Genomic DNA, 16428 nt, shown 5'->3' on the forward strand with positions numbered 1-16428 from the left:
AAATTATAGAAAGCAATGAGAAAAAAAAAAAAAATTCATTTTATTCTTCTCTTAGTTTCGAGAGAATCCTAAATCCTGCCCCACCCACCTATGGCTGCAACACCAGGGTTGCACACAGAATCTCCTTAAGGAGATTAGCACTGCTAACAGAAATATAATTTCTATATTTTGTCTGGAAATGCTTGATTTTACCTGAAAATATCATCATCCAGGATTCTAGGGAAACAAAGCCAGTATAATTAAGGCATAACTATACCCTGTGAACCGCATCCAGTTACATCAATTGATTCTTGCTTTTAGCAGTACCATATTTGGATATGTTTTTCTCCTTTAACAGGATTAAAAGCAGAAAATATGAGGCCTACGAGATTTCCTTTATGGGGCAAACCATAATAGGGTGCCGCCATCAAGATTTATAGGGCGTCACCTATTTTTGCATGTTATTGTTAGTTTCATCACAACTTAAAACTATCCAAAAATTAAGGAGGTTCTAACAGAGAGCAATAGAAAAAATGTGAAATTTTATCCTTCTTCCCACCAAAAAAACCAAAGGCATACAATTGAACCTAAACATGCAACGCCATTTACCATTCAAATCTAACCAAAGATACAAATCATATGGCTCTACTAATTCATGCAAACATAAAAAAAATCCTTATATGGTTTGTGTATCTCTCTTTGAATAGAGTGGATGAACAAATGACCCTACCAAAATATATAAAAATGGGTGATGGCCTATCAGTTTTGATAATGCAGCACCCTATCATGGTTTATCCTTTAATTTATTAAATGAAAAAGACCACTACAACGACAATATAAGAGGAAAGAAATTTAATAGGCACAAACCTCTTGTAAGATTCTGAAGCATTACTATCATTATCAAGCTCATATGGTGTTTCTGGTGTAGGTGGGAGTATTCCAATCCATGAAAGCAATTTCCTCAAGAGCCTTCGACGGGGACCAACTGGTGACAAAATCCCTTCATAACGAGTTACTGCCCTCTGTGCCGCCAGCCAAATAGGAAGGTCCCCATCTGATAATTGCTGCACTGCCAGCTGGTCATCAAATACACGTTGATTATACAGAAATGATTGCTGAAACACTGACAGATCCTTAAGCCAAAGCTTCAGTCTCTCACTCCACTCTTGTACTTCTTGTGTCTGGATAGCAGTTTGGAGAGCCTGTTCTCGAGTAATAGAAATGAAACCCATCAAAACTGATATGGACTGAATTTGAGAAAATAACACAAAACTCAATGTAGTTCATGAAACTAATCCTTGAATTCTGTCATAGCAACTAGGGATCACCAATGAAGAAAAATATAGCATAATAGAAAATCACGCAATCACACAATACATCAAGATTTAAGTGGTTCGGCTAAACAAGTATATATCCACTGACGGAGACGACTTGAAGGAAATTCACTATCAAAATGATAGAGTACAAAGAGTAGTACAAAGAAAACCACTCAAACCTAAAAGTTTCAATACACCCAAATCTCACTTTCACACAAAACAGAATTAAATACAAAAGAAAATCTTCTCTAAATTCCCTTAATGCTGTGCGGCACTCCTACACCATGAAAATACAACTGAGACTCCTTTATTTTCTCTCACACGGATCTGCTGCTTTTGTGTCTCTTTTTCTCTAGTCCACGAAGTTGCTGCCTTGTACAATATATATAGACCGAATTGGCCAAGTCTTCTAATAAGTGGTAGTCCGTCAAGTGCTTCATGGTGAAGTAAAATCTCAGAACTTAACTAAGAAGCAAACTTCACCAAGAAGTAAATCAAGGAGAGACAAAATGTGTGGCTAAGAAAGAACAACAAACAATGGGGCCCACGCTTGACTTGAGAAATGCAAGTCACTCATGCTACAAAAAAAATCTTCCCGTGACTACCCTGGTTTGAAGCTACCAAGAAGCTACATGGTTCATTATAAAGTCACACTTATTTGATTGATCTAAGCTTTAAATTATAATGCCTTTTAAGTCAGATCCATAGAAACAATCACATACGCAGTAAACATGCAAAGCCATATACCTTGCAATAGTGACCAATACAGTTTCAAGCTGGCATAAAAGAGTTTTGCTAGATCTATAGAAATTCCATTGACAAATGTTAAAATGAGTTAGCAAAGAGGTCAGTGTTCCTTCTCAGAAAGCAGTTTCACATGTAACAGAAGACTCTAAAACAACTATAGAACTAAAATATAAACAAAGTCTGAGCATTGCATATCTAAAGAATTTGTAGAAGTTATAATTTTAAATAGGTGATGCTGACAGGTTCTATACTTCGAACAAACTTGCTCTAATAATCAATTCATTCTTTGTTTCTAGAATTGACTTCATCATCCATATCGACCGGTTGACTTCGATTAGATGTGTTGAGGCGAAATTTCCAATTCTTCTATTATTTTCCTCTCCTTCCTCCATCCACACACTAGAGGTACTGATTGTGATTTCCTGTACACTGACCATGAAGCTAATCATATCATATTCTGAGTTGCATGTTGTTACTGGTATTTTTATATTTCACATTGCAATCACATTGAGGCTTTCCAAAACAAAATTTCAGATGCTGTGTATGTTTGAATTCAAGGAATATTGAGAATTTTTTTTTCTGCTATGATGAGGGAAAGGCCCAAAAATACAGACAAAGGTTACATACAACACATAAAGTATGCTTGAGTTTTTTTTTTTTTTTTTTTTTTTTTTGATAAGTAAAAATGTATATAACAAAAAAACCCAAAAGGGCGCAACACAATTACACTGGGTAGAAGTGAGCGCCAAGAATCACCCAAGAAAAAAACCCTAAGCTCACAAGGAGCCCCACAAGAGACCCACATAGACCCAAACAAAAACCCTAAAGCCCAAAACATACCAGGACTAAGACCTACAAAAGCCCAATAACAACACTAAAAATCCAAAGACCCTACTGCACCTCAGGGGGGAAAGAAAAAACATTTTTAGACCCACAAAACCCCTGCCGACGCTAGCACTTCGCCTGAGTCGCCTTCAAATTTAAGGTGCACTCCAAATTGTTGAGCTCCCTCAACCCCTTAACCTTAGAAAGAGAAACAAACTCCCTCTTCTCCTTATCGGTAGCAAAAAAAAGATCCAACATACCTTTATCGTCACCTCCCCAGGACAACCCCATCACAAAGGCGAAATTCATCGTGTCGATCACCTCCTTGGAATAGCCCTCCTCCCCCTCCACCGTAGTTTCAACCACAATCTCGGCAAGCAGCTCCTTGTTTTTATGCAACTGCTTAGCAACCTTTTCCTTAACCCTTCGGGAATAACACAATTGAGACTTGGAAACAGGGGAATGCAAGCGACTATTACTGATACCCAGCTCAACCGCCCCACTGGTGTGAGGAGCAGACGAGGGCGCCTCTTCCACCGGCATAGGAGGAGAAGCAATTTTCGACCCAACACATCCTTGACGGATCAAACCTTTTTCAGGAATAGGAATCTTATCAGCCTTAACAGGAACCTCCTCCTTTCCCAGAGATGACATGGATGCCTCCATCACCACCAATGGAGATGGAGGGATAGCTCTTGGACCAAAGAACCCCCGTCTGATCAAACCTTTTGCCGAAGAAGGTATCTGATCAGCTTTAACAAGAGTTTCCTCCGTCGCCAGAGAAAATACAGAATCTGCTGGCCCAGAAAAAGAATCCTCTCTATCCTTGCGCAAATATCAGTCATGTAAATACTCAAGCAGATTCTAGTTTTCTCCGGCGACGGAGGAAACTCTTGTTAAATAAAGCGTATTACATCTTAATCTTCCCATAAATTGTGCCATAAAACATGACCAGACCTATGGCCATTCCACATCAAGCAGTTCGCTCTAATTCTATTGCAACTTCATAAATCACCTCTGTCGTAAAATAATCAAGCCCTAACAACAAACGTAGTCCCACTCATTTCAGTGTTGATGGTTACCCTGACAACTCCCTAATATCCACTTCTACTTTTAGTAAATTGCTTTCTGGACAACCCTGAGTACTTGATGAGAATCCATAAGCTAGCCCTTATTTAACTAAGATTAAGGCTTATATGAATTGAGTTGAGTTGTACTTGCTTTCTTCTTAATCAAGCTCAGTGGTGCTAATATGACAGCCTAGCTTTTCATGTATTTCAGATAGACATTATTGTAAATATAATGTCCAAATGGACCTTTAAGTAGAAAAAAGAGAAAGAATTCTCGCATTTGAATAATCAATCCATATGGTTACATAGGATTAAATAGAAAAGACCTAGAAACTAATATGGAAGAAATAATGAAATATTACACTGAGAACAAAACACATAAAATCAGAATAATACTAGGCCTAAATGAAGGGGAATCAAATCCAACATTTCCATCTTCAACACTCTCCCTCAAGTTGAGGCATAGATGCCTCTCATGCCCAGCTTGCATAAGGCTGAATGAAGGACACTACTAGATACTCCCTTCGCTAAGATATCTGCAAGTTGGTCGCCAGTCTTCACATATGGTGTTCAGATGATGTTGAAGATGGAAACCGTTGATTTGAGTCCATTGATTTAGGCCCAATATTATTATAATTTTATGTGATTTGATTTGAATGTAACATTCCATTATTTCTTTCCATATTAGGTTTTAGGTCTTTTTATTTAAACCTATGTAATTGTATCGACAAATATATCGACATAATTCTTCTTCTCTCTTGCTTTCTCTCTTTTCTACTTGGTATCACAGCCGAATTTGGTTCCTAGTTTGTTGTTTTGTTATGGTTCATGATTTTTGCTCATCTACCCGTGGTGGTGTGACTAGGGCACCCATGCGTTTTTGGTTGTGACTAGATGTTTCCCTTCATCTAGGTCACACCACCCCCCACAAACGGTACCGTTGGCGTTCTTTGGGCTGTCCCTCCAGCGCATGATGGTGATTGGGTGACCACCTAGTCCATCACAAACACAGGACAGTGTGTTTTTTTGATGCATTGATCATGTACACCAACTGCCCCTTTGGGTTTCTCGGCATATTCTGTTATGGGTTGGAGTTTTTGAGGCCTACCGGAGTACTTTTGTAGAGGCGCATGGACCTCCAGCAAGGGCAAAGTGGCTTCTCTTCTGCAAGCCTAAATGACACATAGTTTTGATGTTGTTGGAGAACAACATGTTGTTCAGCATTTTACTAAATGACAGGTAATCACTAAACAACCTTTAGTTTACCAACAAAAAAAAAAAGGGCAAATGCAGTACTTGTCCTTAAGAGTTGATATTATGGTTGAATTTTAATCTTCCCTGACTACTTGTAATTTTCCTTAAGCCTATGTGGTGTGTCTTGGAGCAATTTACATGATTGGATGTCTGATTTGAAAATAACGGAGACAATCAGAAAAGAAAAAAAAAGGGGGTAGAGTCAGGTGACCTCCCATGTTGAAAATCCAACTCTCCAAATCACCACTGCTAAATTGGATGGGCACAGCTATCTTTCTTGGTCACAATCCGCTCTTTTTTTGTATATTAAGAGCAAAGGAAAAATGGGACACCTGAATGGAAAAATTCAAGAACCTAAGCCAGATGACCCGACATATGAAAAATGGGAGGCAGAAAATTCCACCATTATGTCATGGTTGTTGCATTCAATGCAACCGGAGATAAATCAAGGATAATTATTTCTTCATACAGTAAAGGAGGTTTCGGATGCAACTGCTCAAGACTTATTCCAAAATAGGGAATACTGCTTAAATATGACTTGAAGCGCCAGATACATGGACTAACCCAAGGTGACTGGCTAGTAGCCACTTATTTTCATAAACTCCGTAATTTATGGCAGGAGTTAGATCACTATCAAAGCGTGTAAAGGACAATAGATTAGCAACAAAATTAGGTACATGAAGGACATAGGATAAGGTCATAAAGAGTGTGACAGAAATAGATCCTCAATCATGTGATCAGAGGCACTAGAGCCAATGACCCAAGGATCATCATCATTGAAGGGAGTAGCAGATGCATTGAGAGCAATAGCTAGGTTATCTGTACAAGCGAAGGAGGAGGATGCAAGTGTGTCCAATTGAGACATAAGTCAACGAAGTGTGTCTACCTCTTCTTTGCTCAGGCCCTCCCCATATCAGTAGAAATGAGATGAGTATCTAGTGTGGGAACATTCGTCTCGACTATGGAAGAATGATTGGCCGAGGCCAGGTCCCTCCACCTGTGCGACCCCCACGACCTTAGGTAAGTCTCCAGCAAGTCTTCCCAAGTATACCGCGACCAATTACAGTGGTGGCAAAATAGTTTGTCTCTATCATTTGAGGTCGCATCTGCTATTCTGTCACCATCTCGACCTCGGAAATCACCTTTCAAAGTGCGTGGGGAGGCACTTACTAGGGCAAATTGAGTCTGTGAATGAGGATGAAGCATGGTACTGCAATGACTCCTCATTTTGGACGTAAGGAAAAGCCTCTTGTCGGGATGGAAGAGATTCCTTCCCAAAAATCTGAACCCGCACAGGATCATATTCTGAATTCAATCCTCCCAAGAACTCATAAATGCGTTCCTCTTCAATCACCTTCTTAATTTTAACAGCATCAGTAGTACACCAAGTTTGCAAGTTTTGATAGTGATCTAACCCTACCACAAACAACGGAGTTTATGAAAATAAGTGGCTACTAACCAGTCACCTTGGGTTAGTCCATGCATCTGACGCTTCAAGTCATATTTAAGTGCAGTGTTTCCCATTTTGGAATAAGTTTGAGCAGCTGCATACCAAACCTCTTTCGCCGTACAAAGAAACAAGTATCCCTGATTAATCTCTGGTTGCATTGAATGCAACAACCATGACATAATGCCAGAATTTTCTGCTTCGCATTTGTCACATGTCAGGTCATCTCGCTTAGGTTCTTGAATTTTGCTATTCAAATGTCCAATTTTTCCTCTGCTCTTAATATACAAAGGAACGGATTGTGACCAAGAAAGATAGTCGAGCCCATCCAATTTAACAATAGTGATTTGGAGTTGGATTTTCAGCATGGGAGGTCACCTGACTCTCTACCCCATTTATCTGATTTGTCTCCGTCATTTTCAAATCAGATATCCAATCAAGTAAATTGCTCCAAGACACACCACATGGGCTCAAGGAAAATTACAAATAACAAGGGAAGACTAAAATTCAACCATAATATCAACTCATAAGGACAAGTATTGAATGTGCCTCTTTTTTTTTTGCTAAACTACAACTCATTTAGCACTTACCTATTGTTTGGCATAATGCTGAATGACAGACTACTGCAGAACGACGTGTCATTTTGGGCGTGCAAAAGAAAAGTCTCACCGCTGCCGGAGGTTGACACGCCGCCATTCAAGTACTCCAATAGGCTGCCAAAAACTCCAAACCACGCCAGAAACTGCCAGGAAAGAGGACAGGATAGGCTGTGTTCACTGTCGACACATCAAAACCCCATTGTCCCGTATTTCTGATGGATTGGGTGGTCACCCAATCACCACCGTGCGTCAGAGGAACAGCACAGATGATGCCGACGGTGCCTTCTATGGGTGGTGCGACCTAGATGATGGAGGACCACATCTGGTCGCACAACCAACAACTCATGAGTGTCACACAACAAAGACTGAGCAGAAACCCACGAACACAAACCAGAAAAGAAGGAAGAAAAACGACCACAAACCAAGAACCAAATTCGGCTATGATACCAAGTAGAAAAGAGAGAAAGAATTCTCTTATTCGAATAATCAATCCATATGGTGGTTACATAGGTTTTAATAGAAAAGACCTAGAAACTAAAACAGAATGAAATAATGAAATATTACATTGAAATCAAATCACATATCAGAATAATACTGGAAATCAAGGGGAATCAAATCCACGGTTTCTATTTTCAACACTTTCCGTGTAGGCTCTACTTAGTTCATCCATAACAAAGGCAACTATGATGGGCTACAATGCTTATCCTTTACATAAGCCTACTGATTTGCTTGTTCCTCTATTTGGCTGTCCTCACATTATTCACAATTTCATCAAAGATGTTAAATGTGTGTGTGCGCGCGCTTCCAAAACACCTATTTTAGAGATACAGATATGAATACTCTATTGTATGTTTTCTAATAAAGACCATATCTCTCTCCATTTCTCCATTTATTGGTTTAATAAGATGACAGCTTTCACTCTGAATCTCCCTAGCATACATGCATACTAGTTATCATAAACTTTTGAATTAGGTCTCTTCAATCATTCATCGTTGCCAAAAGTTCAACAATGTAAATCACAAGTTAAAGCTTAACATCTGAGCAGTTTTGAATAGTTCCTTCATTTCTAACATAAAGTTACTAAAAAAGTTTTCACGATCAGACATTTCTTAACTTTTGTGGTCTTTTCTATAGTTAAAGAAAAAAAAATCAATGATCAACTCACAACATATATTTTTTCTTTCTTTTGCTTTCTACTATTGAAATAGAGGCTACACAATAGGAAGTAGCCTTCCCCATCCCAAATCCATCCCCTGTGAGTTGAATGCAGGACTCACAAAGAAAGTTTATCACGCCAGTTAAATCACATGCCTTCAAACAATAAGAAAAAATCTATATGTGAAATTAATCCACAAATAATTTTTTATAATCTTTTAAATTAAATTTAATGATGAAAGGCATTCCTTTCATGTTTATGAACAGCTCCTATCAAACACAAGATAAACATTATGACGCACCCTATTTCCTTAATCATTTTGGGGTTTCCACTATTTTGTTAGTTCCTTCATAATAAAAGGCTCACTTGTACAAAAACAAAAGAGATATGATCGAGCATACACATATGCAATTCTCTTGACAATTTGTCGCGAAGGAATATAGTAGTGAATAGACACCATCTCAGCCTATTTCCTATAAAGAAAGTCCACATGTGACTACAGAATCAAGAAATGCTTATGAAGACATTCTACATATGTACGTACATAAGTATGTTTATACACGTGAATAAGGGATACCTTCCAATTTCTGCTTAAACAAAAGTTTCAGAAAATAGAATCACCTCATTTATCCAGGTGCCAAGTTTCCCTAAGGGCTTGGATATTATAAAGAAAAATCCTCGCAGAAGTTTGGACTGTATGTAATCTAGTTTTTCAACAATAAGGAGGCCCTTCTGCCTCTCAGTTGCATATCCCCGCCTGCATGGAAAAATTGACGACAAGTTAATGACCTACAAAATCTTGCAATGTAGAATATCCAGATAATGCTAAGTCCAGTGCACTTAAGTAAATGAAGTAACTGCCTAAACATATTGTATAGAAATTTATTGTACGAAAGACCTCTGATCTTCAACCTCTTTTTCTTTTTATTGATCAACTTTTGATTGTATATATTTATAACATGAGGTCATATTAATCAGCTTCCTTTTGCCGTGTATATCAGAATTCCTAGCATTTTTCTTATTTTAAAAATACTTTACCTCATTATGATTGCTCAATTTCAATCATAAACATAGTGGTTATTGGTAAGTTATACACACATCCAATAGGTCTGGAACCAAATACCTCACTCTCCTCCTTGTTCTGGTAAGAGGAGGAGATACCTTTAAGCTAAAAACACATTCACTGAACAGATGAAATATGCTAGATCATGATTTTATGTAACCAAATCCTATTTCCTAACAAATAGTGCTAAAATCAATTTCCTAACAAATAGGGAACCTTAGATACATAAGCACCGACTTGGGACATTATGCTATTCACGTATTATTGAAGCTTTTACAGACCATAAGAAAAAATGCATCATTTCAACATACATGAATGCATACATTCATATATATATGTTATTCAGGATATTATGTTTTGTGTTTGGGCTAGAATAAACTCCCTCCATGGTCTCAATCCATCCCAGAAAATAGATGGTTTTAAAGAGCATGGAGAGTCTCGAAGAAGATATTTAAGAAAAAGTAGAATTATTTGCACTGACTTTTTGAGTTTATACACACACACACACACACACACACACACACGCATACACACATACATTATGAGTATATAGACAGTTTATGTATTAGTGCTTTCTTACTATGGTTCTGAAACTGCAATCGAAAATTTTAAACTTCTATGTTTGACATCTACTATCTCATCAAAAATAATAGCTAATGCATATTTCATCATCTGGCTTGTTCAAATTTCTTGTATAAGTAAATATGAAGACAAAAGCAACACATTCAAGAAAATATTACATCACCTGAATATTATTGCATTGGACTCAGATGCTTTCTTCCAATCAATATATACTGGCAAAGTAAGGAGATAATCTGTGTTCAGTGCAGATGTCAACATCAAGTCCCTAGCTGATAATTCTTCAAACTGAGCATCATAAAGAAGTTGCATGAAAGCACGCTGGAAACGAGTGGCAACAGCAACACTGTGAACAATTTTACATAATAAGTTAAAATACACCTGAAGCATGAAGCTAAACAACACTTACAAAATCAAATAAATCTTGAAAATCAACACATCATACAACATCCCAAATATTTAAGAAGCCTTAATAAACTCTCTTCACAAAAACATTTAATAGAACAGAACATACTAGAGTAAAAACAAAAACCAAATCAGAATTAGTGTAATTATCACTTTCCTCAAAGAATGTTTGACTTGATCTCATTAAAATGGTTCATTCATTATTGTAAAATAAAAGAATCTCTCTTATGCTAATAATATATCCACAATAAAAGAAACTCCCTTATGCTAATAATATATCAACTAAAAATTGTTTTTTCTTGTTTAATGCATTTACAACAAAAACAGACATCAGCGTATGCACCAATAGCACATTAGTAAGCAACTTTTAACTTTTATAACTCAATTCATAAAGTTCTTTAGTTCAAGACATGGAGAAAACAGTGTGATGCTTGCAAGACAAATAGTGACAAACCTGGATCCACCATCAGAATATTCCTTGACATTTTTGTCTGAAGAGCCCAATAGATTTCTCAAGTCCAGACCGTGAATGAAAGACATAGGCTTATCAAGTTCACTATCTTCCTCCTCATATCTCTCTGCACTCCCAACTCCATTAATGCCATCTCTAGCATATTCTGCCTCCTTCCCATTTGTAACAAAGTCCTCATTAATTGTTTCTCCTTTCCCCATGGAACTAGCAAACGAATAATCAGTACGCATTTCTTCTAAAATTCCTTTGTGTTCAGCATGAAGAATAGAGTCCAAGCACCTGCAGTTACACAAACATATAACAATCTAGTGTTGGATTTATACAGAAACGAAATGACCATAAAAATTAATTTCAAGGAACTCATCCACCCATATCTCTTAAACACGCATAAATGCATAAAAAGAATCTATTTGGGCTTACGATGAGAGAAGAAGAAACTGATTGGCATCATCATCATCTTGCTGAGACTCAAACATCATCAGAACGACGGCGTCTAAGAGCTCGGCCTTGGAAACCGGGATGTACTTCTGCCTCGGCACTTGTATTCTCGAAATAGAAACTCCATCCTCTTCTTCGCCGACCTTTCCGGGAAGAAAATCTTTGTTTTTCTTCATCTTCTTCTCCGACTGCGCCAAGTTGATAGTATCACTAGTGGAGCCGAAGCGCATCTCCTGACACCCAGGGAGAGAAGAAGAGCGAATTCTGATTGTGGAAGGAGGCGCTGCTAATGAAAGAGCGCCGAGGGTGCCGGGAGCATGCCAAGAAACTGACATCAGAAGAAGCAGAAGAAGAATCTTTAATTCGGAGACTGCTGCTTCCAAGGCATTCTTGTTAACCAACCTTAATGGAAACGAAAAGAGAATTTTAACGGTCGAGAGTGTGTGCTGGAAACCTCGTTGGTTAAATTTTTGGATAAGGAATATGCTCTTATGCAATAAATATTTGGTAAACACTACATATGTCTGTGAAAGGACTAATAAAAACAAAATACACTTTACCCCTTAACTATCCACCAATTTATACTTTTAACTCCAATGTTTAAAAAGTGATACTTTATCCCCCAAAGTATTTGACATTGACACTTGACCCCCATGAAATACACTTTACCCATGAAATATTTTGAGTTGACGCTTTACCCTCAAAGTAACTAAGTTTTGGGAGGGGTAAAGTGTCAACTCAGAGGATAAAGTGTCAACTCAAAATACTTCAGGGAATAAACTGTACTTTATGAGGTCAAGTGTCAATACCAAATACTTTATGGGGAAAAATGTCACTTTTTAAATATTTGGGTTAAAAGTGCAAATGGATCAATAGTTCATGAGGGTAAAGTATATTTTTTCCAATAAAAAAAATTCAACTATTCTTCTCAAAAACAATCTTAACATTCTTACTTTTTAGGAAAAATTACAATTTACCCTCCCAAAGTTGACAGCGTTTTTCAATTCGAACATCAAAGTTTCAATTTTTGCACTTTGCCCCCAAAGAGTTTCAATTTTTTTTTCAATTCGACCAATATCATCCGAAAATTCCCATATTGCCCCTAATTTTTTTTTTATTATTATTATTTATGAAAACGAAAACAAATTTGGAGGTGCAAAAATGACCAAATGACCAACCTGAATTTTTTAAATTTTTTTTTATATAAAAAATAAAAAAAAAATAAAAATTAGGGGCAATATGGGAAGTTTTGGGTAAAATTGGTCAAATTGCAAAAATTTGGAACTTTGGGGGGATGGATTGCAAAAATTGAAACTTTGGTGTTTGAATTGAAAAACGCTGTCAACTTTGAGGGGGTAAACTGTAATTTTTCCTACTTTTTATATCACATCAATCACTTTTTATTACTATTCAAATAAAAAAATTACTAAAAAAGAATTTTTTTATTTTTTTATTTTTTCACTTTTTTCACACAAAACATTCTTAATTTTTTCTTACATCAATCAACTCTGTTATAGTTTCAGTCTTATTGGGTCATAGATCAATCCATTGAATGCCTAAGTAATCCTCGAGTCCAGCCTAATTATAGAAAGGCCCAAGCCCAGTAAGGATTCGGACAACCAATCTCAAATCCTACATATCTGAGACCCTCATTTTCGAGACTCATGGGGTCCCGAACCCTTAAGCCTAGACCCATGGGATCCGAGACTCTTAAGCCTAGACCGTTAAGTCCGAGACTAACTTAGGACACACAGGCCTCAGTGATAAGGATAACTCGGATATCTTGAAAGATACAACCGTTAATAGATAAGTGATCTTGTTTATTCAAAAGCTGCCATTCTATCTAAAATGCAAATCAAATATATTATCCAACAAATATTTACAAATGTTCAAATCAAGTGATACACGCAACCACCAAATCCTATGATCTGGGTCACCTAGAATCTCGAAGAAGATAATCACCCAAATCCCTTATCAGTAACTGTATCGCAGAAAATCAGGAAAGGGTGACTCATTGGTGAAGGGACCTCTACCACTCCATGCCTATAAAAGACAGATGATCTCTTTAGATGGAGGTAAGCACAACTTTGGCATTCGATCTTTCCTTTGTTGCATATTCTTCTTCCCATTCTGACTTAAGCATCAGAGTGTCCCCACCGGCTCACCCCCGGTCTCTTCGATCCTCCTTTCTTCTTTGTTGTGCAGTAAAATCACTGGTGTGTTGGTCAACTCAGGCTTGGCAAGTGTGCCACGTCATCTTCAGGAAAACTGTGCTTTAGCAAGTCTACTTCATTTTTCAAGTCCTTTGTTAAACACAACCATATTTTTAAGATAAAAATTAGTTACAAATCAGTTTAATAAGATGACATGTGTCTTAAATCATGTAACTTTTAAGTGAATTTAACGGCTAATTAACTTCATCTCTCTCAAGCAATTATCTCTGTTTTTTAAGCTAATCTCCATTAATAAAAATCAAAGCTCGATAAACTCCACAAACAAGGAAAAAAAATCTTCTTTTTCGTCTTGATCTCCACGTTTTCTAGGTTCTTTCGTTGATGGAGTTTTCCAAGAAGAAAAACTCATTCCCAAGCCCTGCTCCATTTAAACTCATACCCGGTCCTATGTTTACATCAAGAAAAGAAAAGAAAAAAGAAAAAAAAAAAAGATTTTTTCCTTGCTTGTCTAGACCGCGAAATCCAGAAGAAAAAATAATATATAATTTTTCAATTGGGATCCCTTACTTCATTGAATAATATATCATTTGTTCCCTGATGTTGACAAATGAACGACAACTTTTTCTAAAAACCGTTCCCTTGCACCTTACGAACTTCTGCCTACAACCCTTGAGGAGCGTCTTCGGTGCATTCTGTTGGGATCAATGTGTAAAAGTAAACTTCAAAAATTTTCTTTTTACTCATTGGAATAAAAACGATCCCCTAAACCTTTAAATCTATAGCAAACATATAAGTTATAATTCGGGGTAACTTCAGTTTGGACCCCTAAATTACCACAAGATTTGACAAGCCCTTCAAACTTCAAAACCTCTCAATTTGGACTCCTGAACTTTCAATTATAATCAATTTAAACCCCTCTGTCAAATTGAATCGTTAACCTCAAACATAATCGTCTCCACGTGACCTGCACGTGATTTTTTACCCCATCCATACTTGTTATACCCTCACCCTTACTAAGTTAAACTTAAATGTCCAACACGAAATAAATCGACCCACATGAAGCTAAAGACCCACTCGAAGCAGCTAAGGAACTTAGCCCAAGCTAAAGAATTAGCTTCCACCCATTCGAAGCCGAAGAACAAAAGTCTCACTACGCTGAAAATCACGACCTAATAGGGACGACATCACAATGGTGAAGGAGTCCCACACGATGACTTGATGAGACCCAGTACCCACTACTGGCGAGGTTACGACAGTGAAAGATGGAGCACTCCGAGGGTGAGGTAAGTGATTCAGGATCGAGCTATCCGATTTGCAAATGTGGGAGTAAAACAGTGATCAAAACAGCTTGCACAACTAAAAATCATGGCAAAAGGTTGTATGCCTGTGTAAATTATGTGGTAAGATGTGTTTGAGAATATAATTTTTCACAGAAATTTAATTTTTTTCCCTTATGCCTAAATCCTGTAGAATAGGTTAAACCCTAATTTGTGTCATTATGCAGAATGAAAAAAATCGTGGTTGCAATTTTTTTAAATAGGTTGAACCAGAAATTTGTGTGTGCGGTGATTGAGTGATGTCGATTTTGATGGAGTGGCAGCAAGATTTGATGTCTGAAAGGGCAATTATTGAAATAACGATCTTGAAATGCAAGATTGAACTTGTTGAGTACAAGTCGAAAATGGAAGTTGATGCTGCTTATTTTGCACTTAAACTTAAAAGGTAGAAGAATAAGTATCGTTCGATGCAGCTGAAGTTCCGAGTTGCACTTGCATGTTGTTGGTGTCTTGTTGCTGTATTGATGTTTTTTCCTTCTTCTAATGGACTTGCACCATGGTTGATGTTTAGTAGCTAAATTAGACATTTGAAGTTGCATGTTTTTTGTTGTCTTTATTTGTTAATCCAACTATCAGACTTGAATCAATTGACCATTTGGTAATGTTTTTTCTACCCAACTATTGTACAATATTTGGAATGCTTTGAATGAATTTTGTTGGTACAATTTAACAAGTCTGCAAATGGGATTTGTTTACTAAATTTATGGTATTTAAATGTGATGTTGTTTTATTGCTTGCTGTTGTTATACCTTAATATGGAGAAATAAAAAAAATGGCTAAATGTTGTCATGCATGCGTATTCAATCTAACCAAAATAACACCACAATAACACTAAATGTATAAGAACGTCTAAAGTAATCCAAGTAGTCAACAATTCCATTCAACAACTATTCAATCATCCCTACCAATAATTTTAGAAAATACATAATTCATAATTCCAAACACTAAACAAATTACATATATAATCCAAATCACTACACTTAATAGTTAATCCAAAATGTAGCATAATAGTGAATCCACAAGTTACATTGTTTCTAAATGTTCTAAAAAATATACATGACCACCATTTTCCTTTTATCTATTACAATGTTTACAAAATATAACATTTACAACTATTAAGCGGTCAAACACAAAAAGTCATAGTTCCCACATTTTCTTCTTCCCTTTGTCCTTCACTGTTGTGGTGGACTTCACTTTCCCCTTATCCATTATTCGAACATGCTCCTCAAAACTTGATCGAGGCTTGTCAGCAGTTGTCTCCTGACACTTTTGTATGTCAAAATCAAGTGAGGCAGTTCGAAATTTTATACCACGAACACGAGGAAGGCCTCAAGAGCATACTGGTCTACCACTTGGAATTGGGGGTGGCCCAATGGGGTTCCTAGTCAAATCAAGGATAATCTTATGCTTGTTGGTAGGTTCTTTTCCACTTCTAACATTTTTCCTCAACCTACCACCTGCCCTTGACCTTGACCTTGTGGCCATTTGTCTTCACTTGGCACAGGGTAGACAATGTAGTCATATGCCTTCAAGTACTTCTCTTTGTTGTAGTACTCACTCAGATATT

General features: G+C 37.1%; 1 protein-coding gene across 1 annotated transcript in view; it reads right to left on the bottom strand.

Annotated features, from left to right (window-relative positions):
* LOC132187106 (uncharacterized) overlaps nt 1-11782 on the bottom strand; it is a 26258-nt gene extending 14476 nt beyond the window's left edge. Inside the window, exons 1-5 of the mRNA XM_059601280.1 lie at nt 11333-11782; nt 10895-11191; nt 10202-10381; nt 9015-9150; nt 847-1181 (exon numbers count right to left, since the gene is read on the bottom strand). Of these exons, the coding sequence (XP_059457263.1) occupies nt 847-1181; nt 9015-9150; nt 10202-10381; nt 10895-11191; nt 11333-11685 (1301 nt within the window). The 5' untranslated portion in view covers nt 11686-11782. The remainder of the gene's footprint in view (nt 1-846; nt 1182-9014; nt 9151-10201; nt 10382-10894; nt 11192-11332) is intronic.
* Nucleotides 11783-16428: the final 4646 nt, after the last annotated feature.

The sequence above is a fragment of the Corylus avellana genome, chromosome ca7, assembly GCF_901000735.1.
Source record: "Corylus avellana chromosome ca7, CavTom2PMs-1.0".
Classification (NCBI taxonomy): domain Eukaryota; kingdom Viridiplantae; phylum Streptophyta; class Magnoliopsida; order Fagales; family Betulaceae; genus Corylus; species Corylus avellana.